Source organism: Scyliorhinus torazame, chromosome 12 (genome assembly GCF_047496885.1).
Source record: "Scyliorhinus torazame isolate Kashiwa2021f chromosome 12, sScyTor2.1, whole genome shotgun sequence".
Classification (NCBI taxonomy): domain Eukaryota; kingdom Metazoa; phylum Chordata; class Chondrichthyes; order Carcharhiniformes; family Scyliorhinidae; genus Scyliorhinus; species Scyliorhinus torazame.
Window position 1 is genome coordinate 63,434,049 of NC_092718.1, and position 21,357 is coordinate 63,455,405.

General features: G+C 50.9%; 2 protein-coding genes across 2 annotated transcripts in view; one reads left to right on the forward strand and one right to left on the reverse strand.

Annotated features, from left to right (window-relative positions):
- mthfs (5,10-methenyltetrahydrofolate synthetase (5-formyltetrahydrofolate cyclo-ligase)) overlaps positions 1-21,357 on the forward strand; it is an 87,921-nt gene that overhangs the window by 26,926 nt on the left and 39,638 nt on the right. The window lies entirely within an intron of this gene.
- LOC140386443 (complement C1q tumor necrosis factor-related protein 6-like) lies at positions 10,962-14,572 on the reverse strand. The gene is made up of 2 exons (XM_072468792.1): positions 14,485-14,572; positions 10,962-11,583 (listed from the first exon to the last, which is right to left on the reverse strand). The coding sequence occupies exons 1-2, from the start codon at positions 14,558-14,560 to the stop codon at positions 11,183-11,185; spliced, it is 477 nt and encodes a 158-aa protein (XP_072324893.1). The 5' UTR covers positions 14,561-14,572; the 3' UTR covers positions 10,962-11,182.

The following is a 21,357-nucleotide window of genomic DNA, read 5'->3' on the forward strand; positions in this document are numbered from 1 at the left end:
TTGTCTTTGTTCTGCATTAATTTTTTCAACTTCTGTTTTGATCTCTCTCCATTGTTCCTCCAGACAAATACCTCGGCCCATATACTGTTCATCCCCCTGCATCCTGCCTGTGCTGAAATTTAGGGTCATGGCTCCATCTACCACACTAACGCATTCATCCACAGAGTGGCCATGTAAAATGTCCAGCACGCATAGAATCACAAGTCTGGGATTTGGGCGAGTGCGAATTCAGTGCAAAGTGGGTGTACTGATTTTTTTTACCTTCAATTCTTGCACTGGTTTGTGTAAACTTGAGACAATAATTATCTGAAATCTTTGTCCAATATTTAGCGCTTAGTTAAAGGTATTCAGGATGTCCCAAATTTGGGTCTGCGGACCAGAGAGCCGCTGGGAGTCTTGCAGGAGATCCATGGCAAGACAGGCACCTTTGAAAAATGCTTTAGAGCTGCTTGTCCAATCAAATGTGATTGGACAAGCGTAGATAGAGTGATGGGAAAAGAGAGCCTCGGAACGGAGCTCGGAGCGGGCGCCGGAGCGTTGGGAAGGGGATCGTCCAGCATGGGCTCAGAGCGGTGGGGCCATTCAGCCCAGGCCACCGAGTGGGGTGCCATCCAGAGCGGACCTTGTAGCAAGGGAAAGAGGGGTGAGTGTGTGTGTGAGGGGGGCGTTGAGTGTGTAGGGGGAGGGAGGGGAATGTGTGAGAGGGGTTTGTGTGTGGGAGAGAGGGGATGAGTGTCAGTGAGGTGGGGTTTGAATGTGTGGGGGGATGGGGGCGGGGGGAGTGTGTGAAGAGGAAGAACAGGTATTTTGTGTCGGTCTTCACTGTGGAAGACAAATAACATGCCAATAATTGTTGGCAAGGAAATGAAAATCGCTTATTGTCACAAGTAGGTTTCAAATGAAGTTACTGTGAAAAGCCCCTAGTCGCCACATTCCGGCACCTGTTCGGGGAGGCTGGTACGGGAATTGAACCGTGCTGCTAGCCTGCCTTGGTCTGCTTTAAAAGCCAGTGATTTAGCCCAGTGTGCTAAACCAGCCCCTATGCTATGGCAGATGAGGACCTAGAAACGAGCATTATCACTATGGAGGTGGTGTTGGGCAAGCTATGCCTCGGCTAATAAAGGCAAGTATATCATATGCCTTCTTTTTTTTTTTAACAAACATTTTATTCAGGCATTTATGGTTTTATAACAGCAAAAGATACAACTACAAATGTAAACATAATTCAGTGCATAACACACCCCTCCATCTCCCACTGTCCCCGCCTAAGCTAGACAAAATAGCGCATCTCCCCCTACTCCCTAAAACCCCCCCTTATTGAATCTGCTAACAATTTAGTTTTCCTCAAAGAAGTTAATAAACGGCTGCCACCTCCAAACAAATGCCCCTCTCAGGACGAACTTAATTTTCTCAAGCCTGAGAAACCCAGCCATGTCGCTAACCCATACCCCTGATTTCAGGGGCTTTGAGTCCCTCCATGCTAGTAAGATCCGTCTCCGGGCTAGCAAGGAGACAAAGGCCAAAACGTCAGCCTCTATCGCCCTCTGGACTCCCGGATCTTCTGACATTCCAAAAATCGCCACCTTTGGACTCGGCACCACCCTCGTTTTTAGTACCATGGACATGATGCCCGTAAATCCCTGCCAGAATCTCCAGAGCTTCGGACATGCCCAAAACATGTGGACACAATTTGCGGGCCCAACTACACACCTCACACACCTGTCCTCCAACCCAAAAAACCTACTCATCTGGGCCACCGTCATGTGTGCCCGATGAACCACCTTGAATTGTATCAGGCTGAGCCTGGCACATGATGAGGTCGCGTTGACTCTGCTCAGGGCATCCTCCCACAGACCCGCCTCTTACTCCTTTCCCAACTCATCTTCCCATTTACGCTTTAGCTCACCTATCTGGGTTTCCGCCCACTCCATAAATTCTTTATAGATTACTGATACCTTTCCCTCCCCCACCCCTGTTCTAGAAACTACCTTGTCCTGTATCCCCTGCGGCGGTAGAAGCGGAAAGGTCGAGACCTGCCTCGCACAAAATCCCTCACCTGCAGATACCGAAACCCATTCCCTCCCAGCAATTCAAATTCTACTTTCAGATCCTCCAAACAGGGAAAGCTCCCATCAATAAACAAGTCCCCAGCCTCTCAATCACTGCTCTCTACCACCTCTGAAACCCCCCATCCATCCTCCCCGGCACAAACCGGTGATTACCACAAATTGGCGCCCACAGCGACACTCCCTCCACTCCCTTATGCTTCCGCCACTGCCCCCAAACTCTCAGGGCCGCCACTCTTACCCATATTCAATTTGCCCTGAGAACCGGCCAAATTCTCCTTTGATTCGCATAACCTCCCTCATCCCCCTTATGGGTCAGAAATATATAGGAGTAGGTCATCTGCATCTAACAAGACCCTGTGTTCCAGCCCCCCCCCCCCCCACTCCTCCCCCAGACTAGCTCCTTCCAGTCCTTTGACGCTCTCAGCGCCATCGCCAATGGCTTAATAGCCAAGGCAAACAACAGTGAGAAGAGGGGACATCCCTGCCTTGTCCCCCGGTGCAGTCTAAAGTGGTTCAAACTCATCCGGTTCGTCCGTACATTCGCCACCGGTGCCTGGTACAGCAACCGAATGAAGGCGGGCATCATGATTTCATTCAGGAGCCTTCTAACATTGGCCGTTAGCTGCCTGCCTTTAACAAACCCCGTCTGGTCTTTCCCTATCACCCCCGGAACACAATCCTCTATCCTCAAGGCCAGAATTTTGGCCAGCAATTTGGCATCGACATTCAGTAGGGAGATTGGTCTGTATGACCCACATTGCTCTGGGACCTTCTCCCGCTTCAGGATCAATGACATCGAAGTCTGTGACATTGTTGGGGGAAGAATACCCTGCTCCCTTGCCTCATTAAATGCCCTCGCCAGCAGCGGGCCCACCATCCCAGAAAACTTCTTGTAACATTCCACTGGTTAGCCGTTCGGTCCCGGGGCACATCCCTACTTTACATCTAGCACTGGGCCCTCGGTTAAACATCTCAACTAAAAGATGGCTCCTCCCAACAATGCAGCACTACCTAAGCTTTGAAGTGGAGTATTAGCCTAGAATATGTGCTCACGCCTTTGGAGTGGGAATTGAACAAATACAAAGAGGGCTACCACTGAGCCTTGACTGACAGTGGGAGTAATTGGATTCTCTTTTAGAGAACGTGCACAGCTATGAAAGTCTGAATGGCCTCCTTCTGTTCCGCACAATTCTATAAGCAGTATTTCATATGGCCTGTAAAAATGGGAAATGTGGGGGGTGGGTGATAATTGGTTAGTAGCCAATATTTTGCTTTCCTGACAGCGGGCTGAGATGCAGAGGGCAATGGGACTTTATGGGAGTGTGGTGGTGTAGTGGCATTGTCACTGCAATAGTAATCCAGAGACCCTTCGTAATAACCTGAGGACCCGGTTCAAATCCCATCACGGCAGATGGTGAAATTTGAATTCAATAAAAAATCAAAACAATGTGTCATAGACAAAATAATCTGTAAGTTATTGAAATTGAATACCTCTGCTCGCAGTTTTGTTTGGTACAAGTGTATTTAGTGCCCCTGAGGAGGAATGATATTTATTTCAGGTCCAGGTGGAGAATTATTTAGATGATGGCCTTCTGTGGAGACAGTGGCATAGGGGTGATGTCACTGGACTGGCAATCCCGAGGCCCAGTCTAATGCTCTGGGGACATGGGTTCAAATCCCACCACGGCTGGTGGTGGAATTTAAGTTAAATGAATAAATCTGGAATATAAAGCTAGTCCCAATAATAGCGACCATTAAACTGTCATAAAAAACATCTGGGGCTGGGACCCAGCGCCCAAAACGGCGCAGATCACTCCGGCGTCGGGCCCCCCCCCCAAACAGCGCAAAGTCTCCGGCCCCGAATAGATTAGGAGCGGCGTGGCGCCATTCGCGACGGCGTCACAGCACAAAAGACGCCCACCTGGAGACCCGACAAGATGGCTGCCCGCTGCACAGCCCTGAGGTTTGAGACGCAGTAGAGCAGAGGAGGGAGGCCCTGTACCCCGGACACGGCCGCAGGGGCGCCCCACGCCTCAGCCGGCGCCTGTGGAGGGAGGTGGCAGAGGCCGTCAGCGCTGTGGCTGTGACACCAAGGAAAGGCACCCAGTGCCACAAGAAGGTGAATGACCTCGTCAGGGCCACAGGGTGCAACCATCCCTAACCCTAATTTGCTGCGCACCTCTGCCAATATACGCACAACCGCTGCATTTACATCCCTGTCTAACACTGTTGCCCTTTATCCCTGCCACCCACCCGTATGCCCCCCACAGGAGAAGCGTGCACACAACAACAGGGAGCATGAGAGGACCTTAGGGGGCCCAGCTGATGAGAGACCACTTACCGTTCATGAGGAATGGGCCCTGGAACTGGCAGGCGGACCCGAGGACCAGGAGGTTGCCAAGCAGAGGTCGGGAGCGCACCATCAAGTGAGACATCCATGGCCCGTCCCTATTCCCCTATATCCCCCCCGCCTCCATTTCCCCCATATATCCCCTTCCCCATATCCCCCCTCCCCCATATCCCCTATCGCCCATATCTCCCCTCCCCCATATCCCCCTCCCCGTATCCCCCCTCCCCCATATCCCCCATATCCCCCCTCCCCCATATCCTCCCTCCCCCATGTCCCCTGATCACCGCCTGCGTGTCTAACCATGCATGCTGTATTGTGTACTGCAGGACCAAACGTTGAGGCACCCGTCCCCGCGGATGCCGACCGCCCGCAGGACGCCCCAGGGCGGCCACGAGACAGGGACAGGCCCGGCCCCTCCAGCATGCGACGCTCACACGACGCCACCAGGGCAACCACGAGACAGGGACAGGCCTGGAGCAACAGGGTGACGACGCCCCCATCTCGTGCAAGTGCGGCGGCGCAGGCGTGTGACACCCAGCGACAAGGGGGGCAGCCACAGGCCCCCGTCGCATCCGAGCCAGGACAGCCCTACCCAGGACAACCCTACCCAGGACATCACTACCCAGGACAGCCCTACCCAGGACAGCCCTACCCAGGACAGCCCTACCCAGGACAGCCCTACCCAGGACACCACTACCCAGGGCAGCCCTACCCAGGATATCACTACCCAGGACACCCCTACCCAGGACACCCCTACCCAGGACACCCTTACCCAGGACACCCTTACCCAGGACACCCTTACCCAGGACACCCTTACCCAGGACACCCTTACCCAGGACACCCCTACCCAGGACACCCCAACCCAGGACACCCCAACCCAGGACACCCCAACCCAGGACACCCCAACCCAGGACACCCCAACCCAGGACACCCCAACCCAGGACACCCCAGCCCAGGACACCCCAACCCAGGACACCCCAACCCAGGACACCCCAACCCAGGACACCCCAACCCAGGACACCCCAACCCAGGACACCCCAACCCAGGACACCCCAACCCAGGACACCCCAACCCAGGACACCCCAACCCAGGACACCCCAACCCAGGACAGCCCTACCCAGGACACCCCTACCCAGGACACCCCTACTACCCGGGACATCGACACACATGACACCGAAATACAGGACACTGATACACAGTGGACAGGTGGACAGGAACCGCCACCCCAGGGGACCATGGACTCTGGATCGGACGATGCTCACGATACAACGCCACTGCTATCTCCAACACCCTCCACCATCGCAGAGACACTCATCTCGGTTGGGCACTTTAGTGATGAGGCTTCTGGTACACTCACTGGTGCGCACAACACAGCCATACCGGTACAGCAGGTGGAGGTAGGAGCAGCAGATGGGCCGGAAGGTCGGAAGGTATCCTGGTGCAAGCAAACATCTGCCGCCCAGACGGGTCCCGGGTTCCTGGAGTTACCATACCCACGCATAGACCCGATGCAGTCACCGAACCAGGGACGATCGAAGGGGGTGACGGCCGGCTTGCAGTGGCTGCAGACGCAGGTGGAGGAGTGCACCCGCGTCCAGGAGCTGGGAGTGGTGCCGGTCATGCGTGCCACCCAGGACGAAACCACACGGGTGGCGTCCGTGGTGGAGGCAATGGGTGCGACAGTTTCAGACATGGGGAGCAGTATGCGAGGACTGGGGCTTTCCGTGCAGGCGGCGTCTGTGGCCCAGGACATGGCTGCCCTCTCACAGGAAGCCATGAGACAGAGCCAGCGGCAGATGGCAGAGGCGCTCAACGCCGTGGCCCTGTCTCAGCAGGCCGTGGCCCTGTCTCAGCAGGCCGTGGCCCTGTCTCAGCAGGCCATGGCCCAGTCTCTGCAGGCAGTGGCCCAGTCTCAGCAGGCCGTGGCCCTGTCTCAGCAGGACATGGCCCAGTCTCTGCAGGCCATGGCCCTGTCTCAGCAGGCCGTGGCCCTGTCTCAGCAGGCCATGGCCCAGTCTCTGCAGGCAGTGGCCCAGTCTCAGCAGGCCGTGGCCCTGTCTCAGCAGGACATGGCCCAGTCTCTGCAGGCAGTGGCCCAGTCTCAGCAGGCCGTGGCCCTGTCTCAGCAGGCCGTGGCCCTGTCTCAGCAGGCAGTGGCCCAGTCTCAGCAGTCCATCACTGAGGGCATCTGCACCATTGCCCATGTGCTGGCCAGCGTCGACCAGACACAGACAGGGATGGCCAACTCCCTGTGCTTCATGGCTGCAAACTTGCAGACACTTGTCGATACCACGGGCCTCCAGCGCCAGGTATCGGGGGGGCATCGGATGGCCGGTCCGTTCGCACCCCCGACCCATGTAGAGATCCGGGGGCCATCTGGCACCCCGAGGGAGGAGGAGGTGCTGGGGCCCGTTCCGGGTCCCCCTGTAGGGGAGGCCCCTGAACACCGCGACACCTCCCCCCCCCCCCCCCCGGTCCCAGGTGCATCTGGTGGTCAACAGGCAGGCAGCTCACCATCCGAGTCGCAGCCTGGCCCATCTAGGCCGGGCCACCCCAGGAAACGGCCGGCAAAGGGATCCCGAGTCACAGGGCAGGAATCACACTAGTCCACCACCAGTTCTGCTGTACCGTCTGGGGAACCACCTAGACGTAGTCAAAGGGCCCGTAAGGCCAAACCATTAGATACTGAGTAAGTTGGCACGGGTTCAGGGCACAGACGAGTTATAGGGGCTAGGGCACGTGTGCGAACTGTTTGTTATTAAAATCACTTTCACACGTCCAGAATCTGCCTTTGTGCTCTGTCCGAAGCGTGCAAGGGTGTCGTGTGCGTTGAGCGCCAGTGTGTGTGTGAGGGGTGGTCTTACGTCGGCCCCAGGTGAGTGCCCCCCCCTCCCCCCGAGTCGCCCTCGCCATCCCCCCCAGGCAGACGACGGGACCGTGCGCTGCAGTGTCATGGCCACATGCAGGGATGGTCCGGGTGGAGGGTGGTACTGTGGCCATGGGTCAGACATTGTCCAACGATGTGGAGCTAGGAGCTCATCGCAGAGCGGCTTGTGATCATCCTCCATGGCCTGCAATAGACACGCTTCCACCGGCGACCGTGTGAGCCCGGCCCGTTGTGCCGCAGGTAGATCTGCAATGGAGAGGTGGTGTGCATGCGGGTGGGGTGGGTGTAGTTGGTGGTTGGGGGGGGGGGGGGGGGGTGAGGGTGTTGGCGGTGGGTGGGGGGGGGGAGGTGAGTGTGATGGTGGTGGGTGGATGGGGGGGGTGAGGGTGGTCGGATGTTGCCGTTGTGTGCGGTCTGTGCTCATACTCGACGATTCCCATGCCCCCCTAGTCAGTGAACCGGGCGGCTATCAGCCTGTCCCTTGCCCGATGGCCCAGCCGGTAACGGTGGGCAGCCTCCCGCCCATGTCCAGCCTGTCTGTCCTGACCATTGCCCCCATCCTCCTCATCTGGGGAGGACTGCGCCTCGTCCTACTGCTCCTCCACTCCCCCCTCCTCTGCCTGCGGCAAATCGCCCCTCTGCTGGGCTATGTTGTGCAGGACGCAGCACACCACAATGATGCGGCCGACCCTATCTGGCGGGTACTGGAGGACCCCTCCAGAGCAGTCCAGGCACCTGAAACGCATTTTTAGCAGGCATATGACTGCAGACGCGCAGCATTGTGGTTGACTCTGAAATGACCGAGTGAGCCACTCATTTAGAGATGGGCAGCAAATGCTGGCGTTGCCAACAATGCCCACATCCTGTGAGATAATATTTTGGACCATTTAACTATCTGAGTGATTAACTTGGCCTATATCTATAAAATATGAAATCCCAATCAAATGTCTGTCCAGTTCCTTTTTCGTCAGAGCCTTCTGCTTTTTCAGGGAATCTAAGGCACACCCAGTGCTTAGGGAAAAAAATATTCTAATCTTTATTCTCATTTAAGATCGATCAGAGATCCATGCTGTTTGAGGGGGATCACCGCAATCTTTTAGAATATTTTGTTGGTAAGATATTGTAGCTTTTTCACTCCTGTGGCAAATCGAAAAAATGTCCTGTTACTCTTTTCTGGAATTGAATCCACATTGCTATTGTTGGAATTTGGGATCAAGGTGCCAATTAACTCTTAATCTCATTTTTCCAAATTGTGAAATGATTCAAAGTTATATTAGTAATGGTTATATTTTATTCAACCTAAGTATGTGTACCCATTTCTGAGCCATAGTAGCAAAGTGCACCAATATTACCTTTTCACTGTGATCTCCACATAGTAACTTCCTGGTCCTGCCAGTCAATGTGCCAATGCACAGATGTGGTCTTTCCAGGAGCCCATTCTGTTGTGGGAATCCATCTGTAGGATGGTCACAAACATCCTCTGACCAAATGTAGCTCTCTCCCTCCTCAGGGGGTTCTTTTAATATTTTTCTTTCAGAGCACATTGTAACACAATGGTCATTGCTATATCTCCCCAAAATCAATTTCTTGCCCTCTACCCCTATCAGCCCCTATTTGTTTCCTGTCTGCTGCCAAAAGTGTAATGCACACGATTATCAGCTCGCATAGTCATTTCTCTAATTTTCGACTTCCTTGTCTCCCCATTGCTACTATTTTGAAACCACAAACGATACACCCGTGTTGGACCCATGGTCGCACCAATACCAAAATATGCATCCCTCCCCCTCTCTTTCCTAATATTATTATACTCCCGCCTCCATATCTCACTCTCCCATTCCCAGTCTTGTATCCTCCTCTCCTTCCTCCTCTGTTGACTTGAAATTTGTATTGGAATACTCCACTTGCCTGGACGAGTGCAGCTCCAACAAAACTCAAGACGCTCTACACCATTCAGAACAAAGCCGCCTGTTTGATTGTTCCCCCTTCCACAAACATTCAAACCCTTCACCACCTTCACCACCGACGAACAGTGGCAGCCCTGTGTACCATCTACAAGATGAACTGCAGCAACTCACCAAGCTTCCTTAGACAGCACCTTCCAAACCCACGACCACTACCATCTAGAAGGACAAGAGCAGCAGATACCTGGGAGCCCCACCACCTGGCGGTTCCCCTCACCGCCCTGACTTGAAAGTATATCGACGTCCCTTCACTGTCGCTGGGGCAGAATTCTGGAACTGCCTCACTAACAGCACAGTGGGCGTACCTTCACCTCAGGAACTGCAGCGATTCAAGAAGGGAACTCATCACCACCTTCTAAAGGGCAACTAGGGATGGGCAATGAATGCTGGTCTAACCAGCAATGCCCACATCCCGTAAATTAATTTTTAAAAAAGTTTGCATTTGTTCTTGATTCCCTGTGTACCAAAGCACTGGAGATGAATTGGTGCGATAGACAGCTTTATGGTGATAATTGGTGCAGGTTTTGGATTGTGCATCGTGCAGCAGAGTGACTGTGGATTGTTAGCCGTATCTGCAACCCTGACTAATTTCTTTACTCCCTCATTAATCCAGTGACATTGAATCCAGTTATAGCCGCCATTCCCAGCGTATGAACTAATTCAGTGCAAGTTAGCGATAGAACCTGGGCCTTTCCTGCTTGTTGTGGGTCAACACGACACCATTTACCTACTGACCCACTTGAGGCCATTTATTTGCTTTTCTTTATTTGAAGAATTCAACTTTATTCTGATCGCTGTATGTATAATTTTAATCAACGACTGTCTATTCCAACACTGAAATAATGAAATGCTTGGAGACAGAAAGGAGCAGTAAGCTGAAAGCTTTATTGAAAAATCTCATGCATGTAGGTGCTTGCGCTAACTATAAGCTCTCTTTTCATTGTGTGCACCCCCACCCCATCCCCCAGCACCCAGACTGACAGGCGCGAGAATCATTAGACAAACACCAAAGCTCTGGCCTGGCCCTGCAAATGGTGGAACTGCGTGTAGTTCTGTACGTTTAAATACCAGTAGCTTGTTCTTGTGTTTATCTTGTTCACAGTTTAGATTTTCTGAGTTTGCCCTGAATATTTTGTACTTCCAAAGTGTCATGTTCTCTCTTAAGAACATGATTGACATATTTTTTGCATTCAGGAACTGTGTCAAGATTCATGTTTTTTCTGAACTCAGTTTAACTGGCTTAGCTCAAATGTTAAGATTCTCTCCCTTTCTGCCACTGCTGGGATTTTACACGTGTTGTTTGGGGGTGGTGTGTGCAATGTGACGTGGTTACCTGGCCTGTCTGCGGAGGAGGGGAAGGGGCCTCTTATCAGAGAGCAGACTGTGCCCCACCAAGGGCCCATGGTGGCACGAGCCGTCCTTGGGGAAGACCTCAACATTCCCCCGCCCCCCACTACTTCCCCAGGACTCGCTCGCTCCTGACTTTCCAGCCAGTGATCCTGGCCACTACCATCACGCGAAACGTCTGCCACATCTCTCTGTCTTGTGATCTCTCCCCCCCGTCTCCCTCTCTTAGTCTTCGACTCTATCTCACCCTCTCTCTCAGCCCCTTTGCCTTGATATCCCCCTCTCTCTTTCTATGTCTCTTGCGCAAGAATTATCGATCAGCTGGATCAATTGCTGGAGCACAGACTAACAAAGCGCAGATTTTAAATCGCAAATTCTCTTGAAACCAGCTGTGATTCCCAGAGGCAAACAGGATAGAGTTTTCTCTTTTGTGGTGTGACACAAGTTCTGAGTGTAAATTGGGCACAGGTGCTCTTTTCATTAGTGAGGAAATATTGAGAGGTCTGTGAGAAAGGCTTCTGGTTCATCACCACAGAAGAGAAAATTCTACCCTGATCTTTCCAGCTCATTATTTAGCTTTGCCAGTCAGCAGAAATCCCTGGAAGTAGAGTGATCCAGCCTGGCTCCAGAGATTCCCTGAAGCCAGCTTGACCCACACTTGGTCTCCCTTGTGAAGATCCAGGATCACATTTTTGGTGGCGAGCTGGGAACTGTTCGCTGGCAGCACGCTATGGATCACACTTTCTTCCACTTCATCCTTTATCAGGATCACATCTGTCTGCAGCCCTCTGCCCGGTAGAGAGGAGAAACTGAAAAAATACAAGCCACACTTGGGGCATGTAAACTTTCCAGTCTTGTTGTCGTATACTTGTCCAAGATTCACAATAACCATATTGTAAACAATGGGATTCACAGGATTCAGCACATGATTCATTGTGGAGCGCTGCACGTCAAACACCACATCTGAGCCTGACAAAACAGAAAACACAGACTTAATACAATAACTATATTAACATAGAAACATGGAAAAAACAGGAGCAGGAGGAGGCCATTCGTCCCTTCAAGCCTGCTGCGCCATTCATTATGATCATGGCTGATCATCCAACTCAATAGCCTAACCCTGCATTCCCCCATATCTTTTGATCCCCTTGGCCCTAAGTGCTCTATCTAACTGCTTCTCGAAACTATACAATGTTTTGGACTCAACTACTTCCTGTGGTAATGAATTCCACAAGCTCACCACTGTCTGGGTGAAGACATTTCTCCTTATCTCCGTCCTAAATGGTCTCCCCCGTATCCTCAGACTGTGACCCCTGGTTCTGGACACATCCACCACCGAGAACATCCTTCCTGCATCAACCCTGTCCAGTCCTGTCAGAATGTTATAGATTTCAATGAGTTCCCCCCTCATTCTTCTGAACTCCAGCGAATACAATCCTAACCGATTCAATCTCTCCTCAGTATTGCCATCCCAGGAATCAGTCTGCTAAACCTTTGCTGCCGTCCCTGTTTCGCTCGAACATCCTTCCTCAGATAAGGAGACCAAAACTGCTCACAATATTCCAGGTGTGGCCTCACCAAGGCCCTGTATAATTGCAAGACATCCCTGCTCCTGTACTCAAATCCTCTCGCAATGAAGGCCAGCGTACCATTTGCCTTCTTTATCGCCTGCTGCACCTGCATGCTTACCTTCAGTGACTGGTGTACGAGGATACCCAGGTCTCATTGCATGTTCCCCTCTCCTGATTTATGGCCATTCAGATAATAGTCTGCCTTCTCGATTTTGCTACCAAAGTGGAGAACTTTGCATTTATCCAAACTATACTGCATCTGCCATTCATTTGCCCACTCATTCAACCTGTCCAAATCATACTGAAGGATCTCTGTATCCTCCTCACAACTCGCTCTCCCACCCAACTTGGTGTCATCTGCAAATTTGAAGATATGACATTTTGTTCCCTCACCTAAATCATTAATAAATATTGTGAATAGCTGGGGTCCTAGCACCGATCCCCGTGGTACCCCACTAGTCACTGTCTCCCAATTTGAAAAAGACCCGTTAATCCCTACTCTTTGTTTCCTGTCTGCCAACCAATTTTCAATGCATCTCAATACACTACCCCCCAATCCCATGCGCTTTAATTTTACATGCTAATCTTCTATGCGGGACTTCGTCAAAAGCCTTCTGAAAGCCAAATACACCACATCCATTCGCTCCCATCATCAATTCTACGAGTTACATCCTCAAAGAATTCCAGTAGATTTTTCAAGCATGATTTCCCCTTCATAAATCCATGCTGACTCTGACTGATCCTGCCACTGTTTTCTAGGTGCTCTGCTATAAAATCTTTGATAATGGATTCTAGAATTTTCCCAAATACTGACGTCAGGCTTACTGGTCCAGAATTCCCTGCTTTCTCTATACCTCCCTTTTTAAATAGTGGAGTTACATTAGCCACCCTCCAATCTGCAGGAACTGTTCTATATAATCCAAGAAGATGACCACCAATGCATCCATTATTTCTAGAGCCACCTCCTTCAGTACCCTGAGATGTAGATTATCAGGCCCTGGGGATTTATCAGCCTTCAATCCCATCAATTTCCCCAACACCATTTCTCTACTGATATTGATCACCTTCAGTTCCTCCCTCTCATTAAACCCTGTGTTCCCCCACATATCTGGTATCTTATTTGTGTCCTCATTTGTGAAGACAGAACCAAAGTATTTATTGAGTTGCTCAGTCATTTTTATGTCCCCTATAATACATTCCTCTGTTTCTGACTGTAAGGGACATACATTTGCCTTCACCAATCTTTTTCTCTTCACATACCGACAGAAACATTTAGTCAGTTTTCATGTTCCCTGTAAGCTTACTTTCGTACTTTTATTTTCCCCTTCCTAATCAATCCCATGGCCTTTCTTTGCTGAATTCTGAACAACTCCGAATCCTCAGACCTATTGTTTTTCTTTTTTTTCCCAAATTGAGAACGTTCATTATTAAAATGTAAAGATGTACAATGGAGATGCAGCATAGTGTTGAGCTGTTGTGGTGTCCACATTAGTGTCCTAGTAAGCCATTTTGAAACCATTTTTCTTCATTTTGAGGGTTTGAGTCATTCTGAAACTTTCACAATTCCTCTCCTTCAATTCTGATTCTCTGATCAGCTGTAATGTTTGGATTTTTCCTCTCACCTTTCCCTCATTTCTCTTTAATGGGATACAGATGTATGGGTATCACTACTTTATCCCCACCCAAATCACTGAGCTTCAAAGGTACTCGGATTGGGGAATGAAATTGTGCCTTTTTCAGGCACCCGGGATCAGCAAAAAGCAATTCCAGGTCAGGGACAACACAACTTGATGCAGAGTTAATCTTCCTGTCACCCTGCCCCCTCCCCCTTCACCCTACAACAAAAGGGCTCTTCCCCCTCCAATGTCTCGGTGTTATCCCCTTGATTTTAATGTTAAATTTCCTTTCCTACCAAACACCTATAGCTCTGTCTGACGTTACTTGTGCTATAGGCTCAGACTGTACAGAACTGACGGAAACTATTCAATCTCATTTCACCATCAGCAGACACAGGAGACATTAATCCCATTTGGCTGGCGAGATCTAAACTCCGAGGTTAAAGCCCAATGTCTTACCCATTTCACCATCTGGTTCCCTATTCAGGTGGATGTGGAAACTCAATGAGAAGTGGTCAGGGATGGGTTGTGCATGTAGCCACTAAGCCCTCAGAATTCACTACAAGGAGCAATTTACTAATGCCTCCACACAACCATCATTTCTCTATCTCATACTTTTATTTGAAACAGTTAATGTTCTATCTAGCAAAAATCCTATTTTTGGAAGTGTTGGTTTGACTCACCATGGCTCCAATCATAAGCAGCTCCCAGCCTGGATTTTGCCTCTGCGATCAATTTCAGTGGATTACTTGGTCTCATTCCTTCATTGTCTGCTCCCTAAAACCGATGGAAAACTTGGAGTAAATGCTCACATTTGTTTATTTCAGCAAGGTCTGTGATATGACACAGCAAAGGGTCAGCGTTTGCAGGATGTTACACCGGGAGGCATTACGCAAAGGAATAGGATTGAGTATGTGGGAAAGAAAGGACCTGGAGCCTTTCCACACACCAAGATGAGAAGCAATTTCTTCTCTCAGCGGATAAGCGATCCGTGGAATTCTTTACCGCAGAAAGCTGTAGAGGCTGTATCGTTATCTATGTTTAAGGCTGATATAGACAGATTTTTAATCAGTGAGGCAATCAAGGGTTATGGGGATAAGGCGGGAAAGTGGAGTTGAGGATTATATTGAATCAGCCATGATCCCATCGAAAGGCGGAGAAGACTTGATGGGCCGAATGCTGTACTTCTGCACTTGTTTTTATGGTCTAAGTACAATCTACCAACCAGGTAAATCTTTGACAAACTTGTGTTGTGGTTTCTGTCTCTTTCCCCCCCACCCCCCAACTTGTTAGATCCATATAACATCAACCATCTATATATAATGGACCAAACTTCTCCAGCCCAAAGACCTAAATAATCCTTTAATATAATTCATTTTTAAAAAAGCACCACATTAATATGCTCCTGAGAAAAATTGTCTCCTCCGTGCACTCTCTTGCTACACTCTTCCATCCTCATTCTCACCACATTGTTATCATCTCCTAATTGAAGTATTTTTTTATTGGAATATCAACCTTGTTCCTCCTTATCTCCCTCATTCTTTCATTCCTCTTGCAATTTACTGATTTTTAAAATCTAAACCTCATCTCAAGTCATCAATTCTCATTTTCTTTCTCTTTCCCAACCTTTGATGGTGTCTGAACTACCTTCTTCCCTGGATTTCTCAGTACTATAAAACATCAACTTTACTTAAGGTTGTCTTGGAGGCTGTCTAAACCATTTCATATCCCGAGGGAATGTTCTGTAAATGATCTTCTGTTCACCTCATGATAAATCCACTAAAACCCCCAAGTGATTTTATCTCGATAATTGACTATGTTATATCTATATATTTACCAGCTGCAGGCTTCATGTTACCCCCTGGTAGCATCAATTCAAAAGCCATTGAGGGTTTATATCCATTAACTTAAATTGGCAGCAAAATGGGATTGGACCTATTCTCACTGAAATTCAGATGAATGAGGGGTGAAATTCTCCCCCAACGGCGCGATGTCCGCCGACTGGCACCCAAAACGGCGCCAATCAGACGGGCATCGCGCCGCCCCAAAGGTGCGGAATGCTCCGCATCTTTGGGGGCCGAGCCCCGACATTGAGGGGCTAGGCCGACGCCGGAGGAATTTCCGCCCCGCCAGCTGGCGGAAACGGCGTTTGTTGCCCCGCCAGCTGGCGCGGAAATGACATCCCCGGGCGGCGCATGCGCGGGAGCGTCAGCGGCCGCTGAAAGTTTCCCGCGCATGCGCAGTGGAGGGAGTCTCTTCCGCCTCCGCCATGGTGGAGGCCGTTGCGGAGGCGGAAGGGAAAGAGTGCCCCCACGGCACAGGCCCGCCCGCGGATCGGTGGGCCCCGATTGCGGGCCAGGCCACCGTGGGGGCACCCCCCGGGGTCAGATCGACCCGCGCCCCCCCCAGGATCCCGGAGCCCGCCCACGCCGCCTTGTCCCGCCGGTAAATACCTACTTTAATTTACGCCGGCGGGACAGGCAATTTCTTGGCGGGACCTCGGCCCATCCGGGCCGGAGAATTGAGCGGGGGGGCCCGCCAACCGGCGCGGCCCGATTCCCGCCCCCGCCCAATCTCCGGTACCGGAGACTTCGGCAACCGGCGGGGGCGGGATTCACGGCGGCCAACGGCCATTCTCCGACCCGCTGGGGGGTCGGAGAATGACGCCCAGGGTCTCACTCTATGCGGATGATTTGCTCCTTTATAAAATAGACCCATTGGGGGGAATTGCATGAATTATGGGGAAACTGCAGGGATTTGGTCAGTTCTCAGGTTACAGATTGAATATGGGCAAGAGAGGTTTTTGCGATCCGGGCAAGGGGGCAGGAGAGGAGACTGAGGGAGATGATGTTCAAAGTGGTGGGAGGGAGTTTTAGGTACCTGGGGATTCAAGTGGCAAGAGACTGGGGTCAGCTTCATAAACTAAATTTGGGCAGGCTGACTGAGCAAATAAAAGGGGACTTCCGTAGGTGGGACGTGCTCCCGCTGTCATTGGCGTGGAGGGTACACAGAAAATGACAGTCCTCCCGAGATTGCTGTTCATGTTTCAGTGTCTTCCAATCTTCAGCCCCAAGGCATTTTTTAGGACGATGAATGCAACGATCTCGTGTTTTATATGGGCCGGGAAAGCCCCGAGGGTGAAGAAGGTCCTTCTTGAGCGGGGCTGCAGGGAGGTGGCTTGGTCCTTCCGAACTTTATTAATTACTACTGGGCGGCTAATATATCGATAGTTAGGAAATGGGTAGTGGGTGGGGAGGCGTCGGTGTGGGAGTGAGTGGAGGTGGCATCTTGTAAGGGCATGAGTTTGAAGGCTTTGTTAACGGCACCTCTGCCGTTCTCGCCGGCTCGGTACTCCGCAAGCCCAGTGGTAGTGGCAGCCCTGAGAGTGTGGGGGCAATGGAGGCAGCGCATGAGATTGGAGGGGCGTCGGTGTGTTCACCGATCTGTGACAATCACCGGTTAGTTCCGGGGGGAGGTGGATGGGGGTTTCAGGAGGTGGCAGCGGGCAGGGATAGAGCGATTTGGAGAGCTCTTCATTGAGGAGGGTATCCCAAGCCTGGAGGAGCTAGAGGAGGAGTTTGAGTTACTGGGTGGGAATGGGTTCCGGTACCTGCAGGTACGGGATTTTGTTCGGAGGCAGGTCCCGAGCTTCCCCGCCTCCAACTAAGGGGACTACAGGATAAGGTGATGTCTAAAACAGGAGTTGGGGAGAGGAGGGCCTCGGCAATATACAAGGAGCTGATGGAGTGGGAAGGGGTCCCAATTGGGGAGGTGAAGAGGAAGTGGGAGGAAGAGCTGGGAGGAGAGCTGGAAGTCGGGTTATGGGATAAGGCCCTGAGTAGAGTCAATGCATCCTCGTCGTGTGCCAGGCGTAGCCTGATCCAGTTCAAGGTGGTCCACAGGGCTCATATGACTGTGGCCCGGATGAGCAGGTTTGAAGAGGTGGAGGACAGGTGTGAGCGCTCTGGGGGAGGTCTTGCAAGTCATGTACATATGTTTTGGGCGCGTCCGAGGCTGAGGGGATTATGGCAGGGATTTTCAGATGTCATGTCAGAGGTCCTGGAAGGGAGCTTGACTCCTGAGTCCAGAGTTGGCAATATTTGGAGTGTCAGAAGATCCGGGAGCCCGGGGGGGAGGGGGAGGGGCGGGGGGGGGGGGGAGGGGGGGAGAGGCCGGCGTTTTGGCCTTTGCCTCCCTGCTAGCCCGGAGACGGATTTTGCTAGGATGGAGGCACTTGGAGCCTCCAAAGTCGGCGGTTTGGGTCAGTGACATGGCAGGGTTTCTTAAGCTAGAGAAAATTAAGTTTGCCTTAAAGGGTTCATTACAGGGGTTTGCTCGGAGGTGGCAACCGTTCATCGACTTCTTCAAGGAGAATTGACCATCAGCAGGGAGGGGGGTGCGTGGGGGAAGGGGGAGGAATGGAAGTGATGAATGAGTGCAGGAAATCTCATGTATGGGTAAAAAGGGCTTAGGGCTGGGGGGAGTTGGGTATGTTATTGTGGGTTTTTTGCGTGTGTTGGATTTCTCTGTTGTTTAAAATGTTAAAATTATAAATGTCTCAGTAAAATATTATCTAAAAAACATAATTCCAATGAAGGGACAATTTAGTGTGGCCAATCCACCTGCCCTGCACATCTTTGGGTTGTGGAGTCGCGACCCACGCAGACACGGAGAGAATGTGCGAATTCCACACAGACAGTGACCAGGGCCGGGATTGAACATGGGTCCTCGGCGGCGTGAGGAAGCAATGCAAACCACTGCGCCACCATGCCACCTGAACCACCAATAACCTGTTTCCCAATGTTTAGTTTGGATTCTGACAGAACACCAGCTCTGGAGCTCATTGCAGCTTTGGTCCAAACATGGATAGTAAGGTTGAATTCCAGATGTCAGGTGAGGGTGGCTGCCCTTGACATCATGACAACATTTTGTTGCTGATTTTCTCCTTGGTTCAATTGCTCTGTTTTATTACCTTTGCTCTCGAGTCGCCAGGTATCGCCACGAGGTTCAAGTCCGAGTAATGATCAATAACCCAATACACCGATTAGTAAGATTTAAATCAAAGCACATTTATTATACACATTAATCGCTACTCATGCACAAATTCTACGTCTAAGCTACTTCTACAACTAACAGGCCTATACTTAACTTCGGACTGGCCCACCAGGTCAGGGGAACAAATGGCCTTTCGTTCGGGTTCTGAGTCTGCGGGATTCGAAGTTGGTGCGGATTGGTAGCTAGGAGCGCCTATCTCGTAGCGAGTGTTGAATTAAGACTTACTTTGTCGGGAGTCACTGCACCGGTCACGGTCAATGTTGGTTCGTGTTGCTGGGTGACCCGGGCAGGACGCAGAGGTGAAGAGAGCTGAAGAGAGAGCATGAAGAGAGAGCAATTTGAACTTGGGGCTGAGCTCTTATGGTCCCCAGGGGCTTCCCACCTTTCGGGGCGGACCCTGTACCTGGTCCCAAGTGATTGGACTTTGTCCCAATCGCTTGGTTCGATTTTCTCCAATACTGGAGCGGTTCCATGATTGATGGGCGGACTTGAGGTGCTCCTTCACCTCGTTTGTGTTGGCTCCTGCTGGCGCCGAGGAGTCTGGCTTTGCTTTGTGTGTCCCAAATGTTACTTATTGTTCCCGGGGATTGCTCATCAGTATGCAGATGGCTGCTACTTTGTTATGCTGATGGTCGCTGGTATCGATGTTGTCTGGCCTTTTCAGAGGTAAATACACAGCAAACCTGCAGCTGCTGGTTTCTGTCTATGTTGGCTGACTTTCCCATCAGCCTTTGCCATTCGCCATTTTAAATCGGGAGTTGGCCAATTTAGGTGGCTACACTCACTCCTTGTGATCCTAACGCGAAGCGTGAAGGATCACATAACTACGTTGCTTTTCATTCCCTGACCTGGGGAGTACTTCTTTCATGGCCTCTACACTGACCATAACTATGCAAACATTTTTAACTGACAGTTCTAAGGGGCGCTATGTCAAACAGGGACATGCATTACAAAACAAAAAAAATTGGGAACCTCTATAACTATTCTTAATACACTACACTCACTTAAACATTTCATCACTCTAACTTCCTCAACCATACAAACAAAATCATAGCAGTTTATACACATTTTTCCTGGCTTGGCAGTCAAGCTCAGGATCGTACAATTGCTCATGAACATTTCTTTGCATTTCTTTATTTACAATAAAACCGCAAATGAATGCTCTTTATTATAGATCGCGGGGGTCGGGGGTCTGGTCGTATCCGAAGATAGGGGCTCTGATCCTATATACCGGGGTGCGAGTGCGGTAGGCTCTCCTTCTCCATTTTCTTAGACACATAGTCTGCACGATGCAGCAGAGTATCGCCAATACCAGCAAGGATTCTGTTACGTAGGCCATCCTGGCACACCAAGATGGTGCGGTGTCGCTGGTGACTGGGCTCTGGGTACTGTGGGGAAGTGAATCATTAATGGCTGGGGGGCTTGAGGTCATGGGGTTCACGTTGTGATGATGAACCATCCGAAGGATGTCCTCATGGTGCTTCTTCTTTCCCTTCTCTTCTCTTCTCTTCCCTTCTCGTCTCCGGTCCTGGAGCTTCTGGAGTTCTGTGGAATCAAGCATGGTGTCTGTAACTATCTTGGTTTAACATCTCATACGATAGTTTGTCTGTCCTTTAGTGCCAATTACTCCCTTATAATTGGTCACTATGTGTGACTCCCTCATTTTTTTTTCAAAAACCGAATTTTAGGACAAGACACACTTCCCAATAATGAACCAGTGCGAGCCGTCTCGCAGACTGTGCGATCTACCATCCAAATGTTTCAGGATGTAAATAGCATGTGGTTGGCAACCTAAGGGTTACCTGAAACAAAACAAAACTTTTTGAACTAAAATTTCCAAAATGAGGTGCGTATGGGCCGCGACGGGTAAGAGTTGGATGGAGTCCCCGGGTAGGACGGCTACCAATTCCGTGTCTCCCCTACCCGAGCGTAGTTGACCAGAGGGGGTTCCCAGGCAGGGCCGGTCCCAAGCCGTTTCTCCACTGCCTGAGCAACCGACAAGAATGGGCAAGAAATGTAGTCATCGTGGGGGGCTGCCGTAGTGGTTCTGCCCCCGAACCAGAAGGGCAGTTACGAACAGGCGTGTGGTATCTGTCGACAGATGAGTTCCGCTGAACTGGCGTCTGGGACCTTAACAAGTCTCTGCAGACAAACTAGTTCCTCTGAACTAGCGTCTGGCCAATAGCAAGTCTCTGTTGGCAAGTCCTCAGAGGTTTCGTCCGAAAAGGCGTGGGGCCGAGGAAAAAAAAATTTTGCGGTCTGACAAACAACATTTAACAAACTTACAAACAATGTAAAGCATGCTGCAGGTTCCATCAGAAAGGACACCGTTTTCTCCCAAGCGGTTCCTTTTAAAACATCATCTGGACACCCTCAGTTATCGGTTGCGAACAGGGTCGCAAAGGGGTTCTCGTTTTGGGAGTCAGACTCAAGGTCGTCATCTTCTCCCGGGTGCCAAACTCTTGAATGTATTAAGGTTGATAGGGCTGCATGGTGTGATT

Coding starts and splice junctions, on each gene's coding strand:
- LOC140386443 (XM_072468792.1), bottom strand. CDS start 14,560: ATGAGACCAAGTAATCCACTGAAATTGATCGCAGAGGCAAAATCCAGG. Junction 11,584..14,484: donor TGCTTATGATTGGAGCCATG/GTGAGTCAAACC, acceptor CTGTTTTGTCAG/GCTCAGATGTGGTGTTTGAC.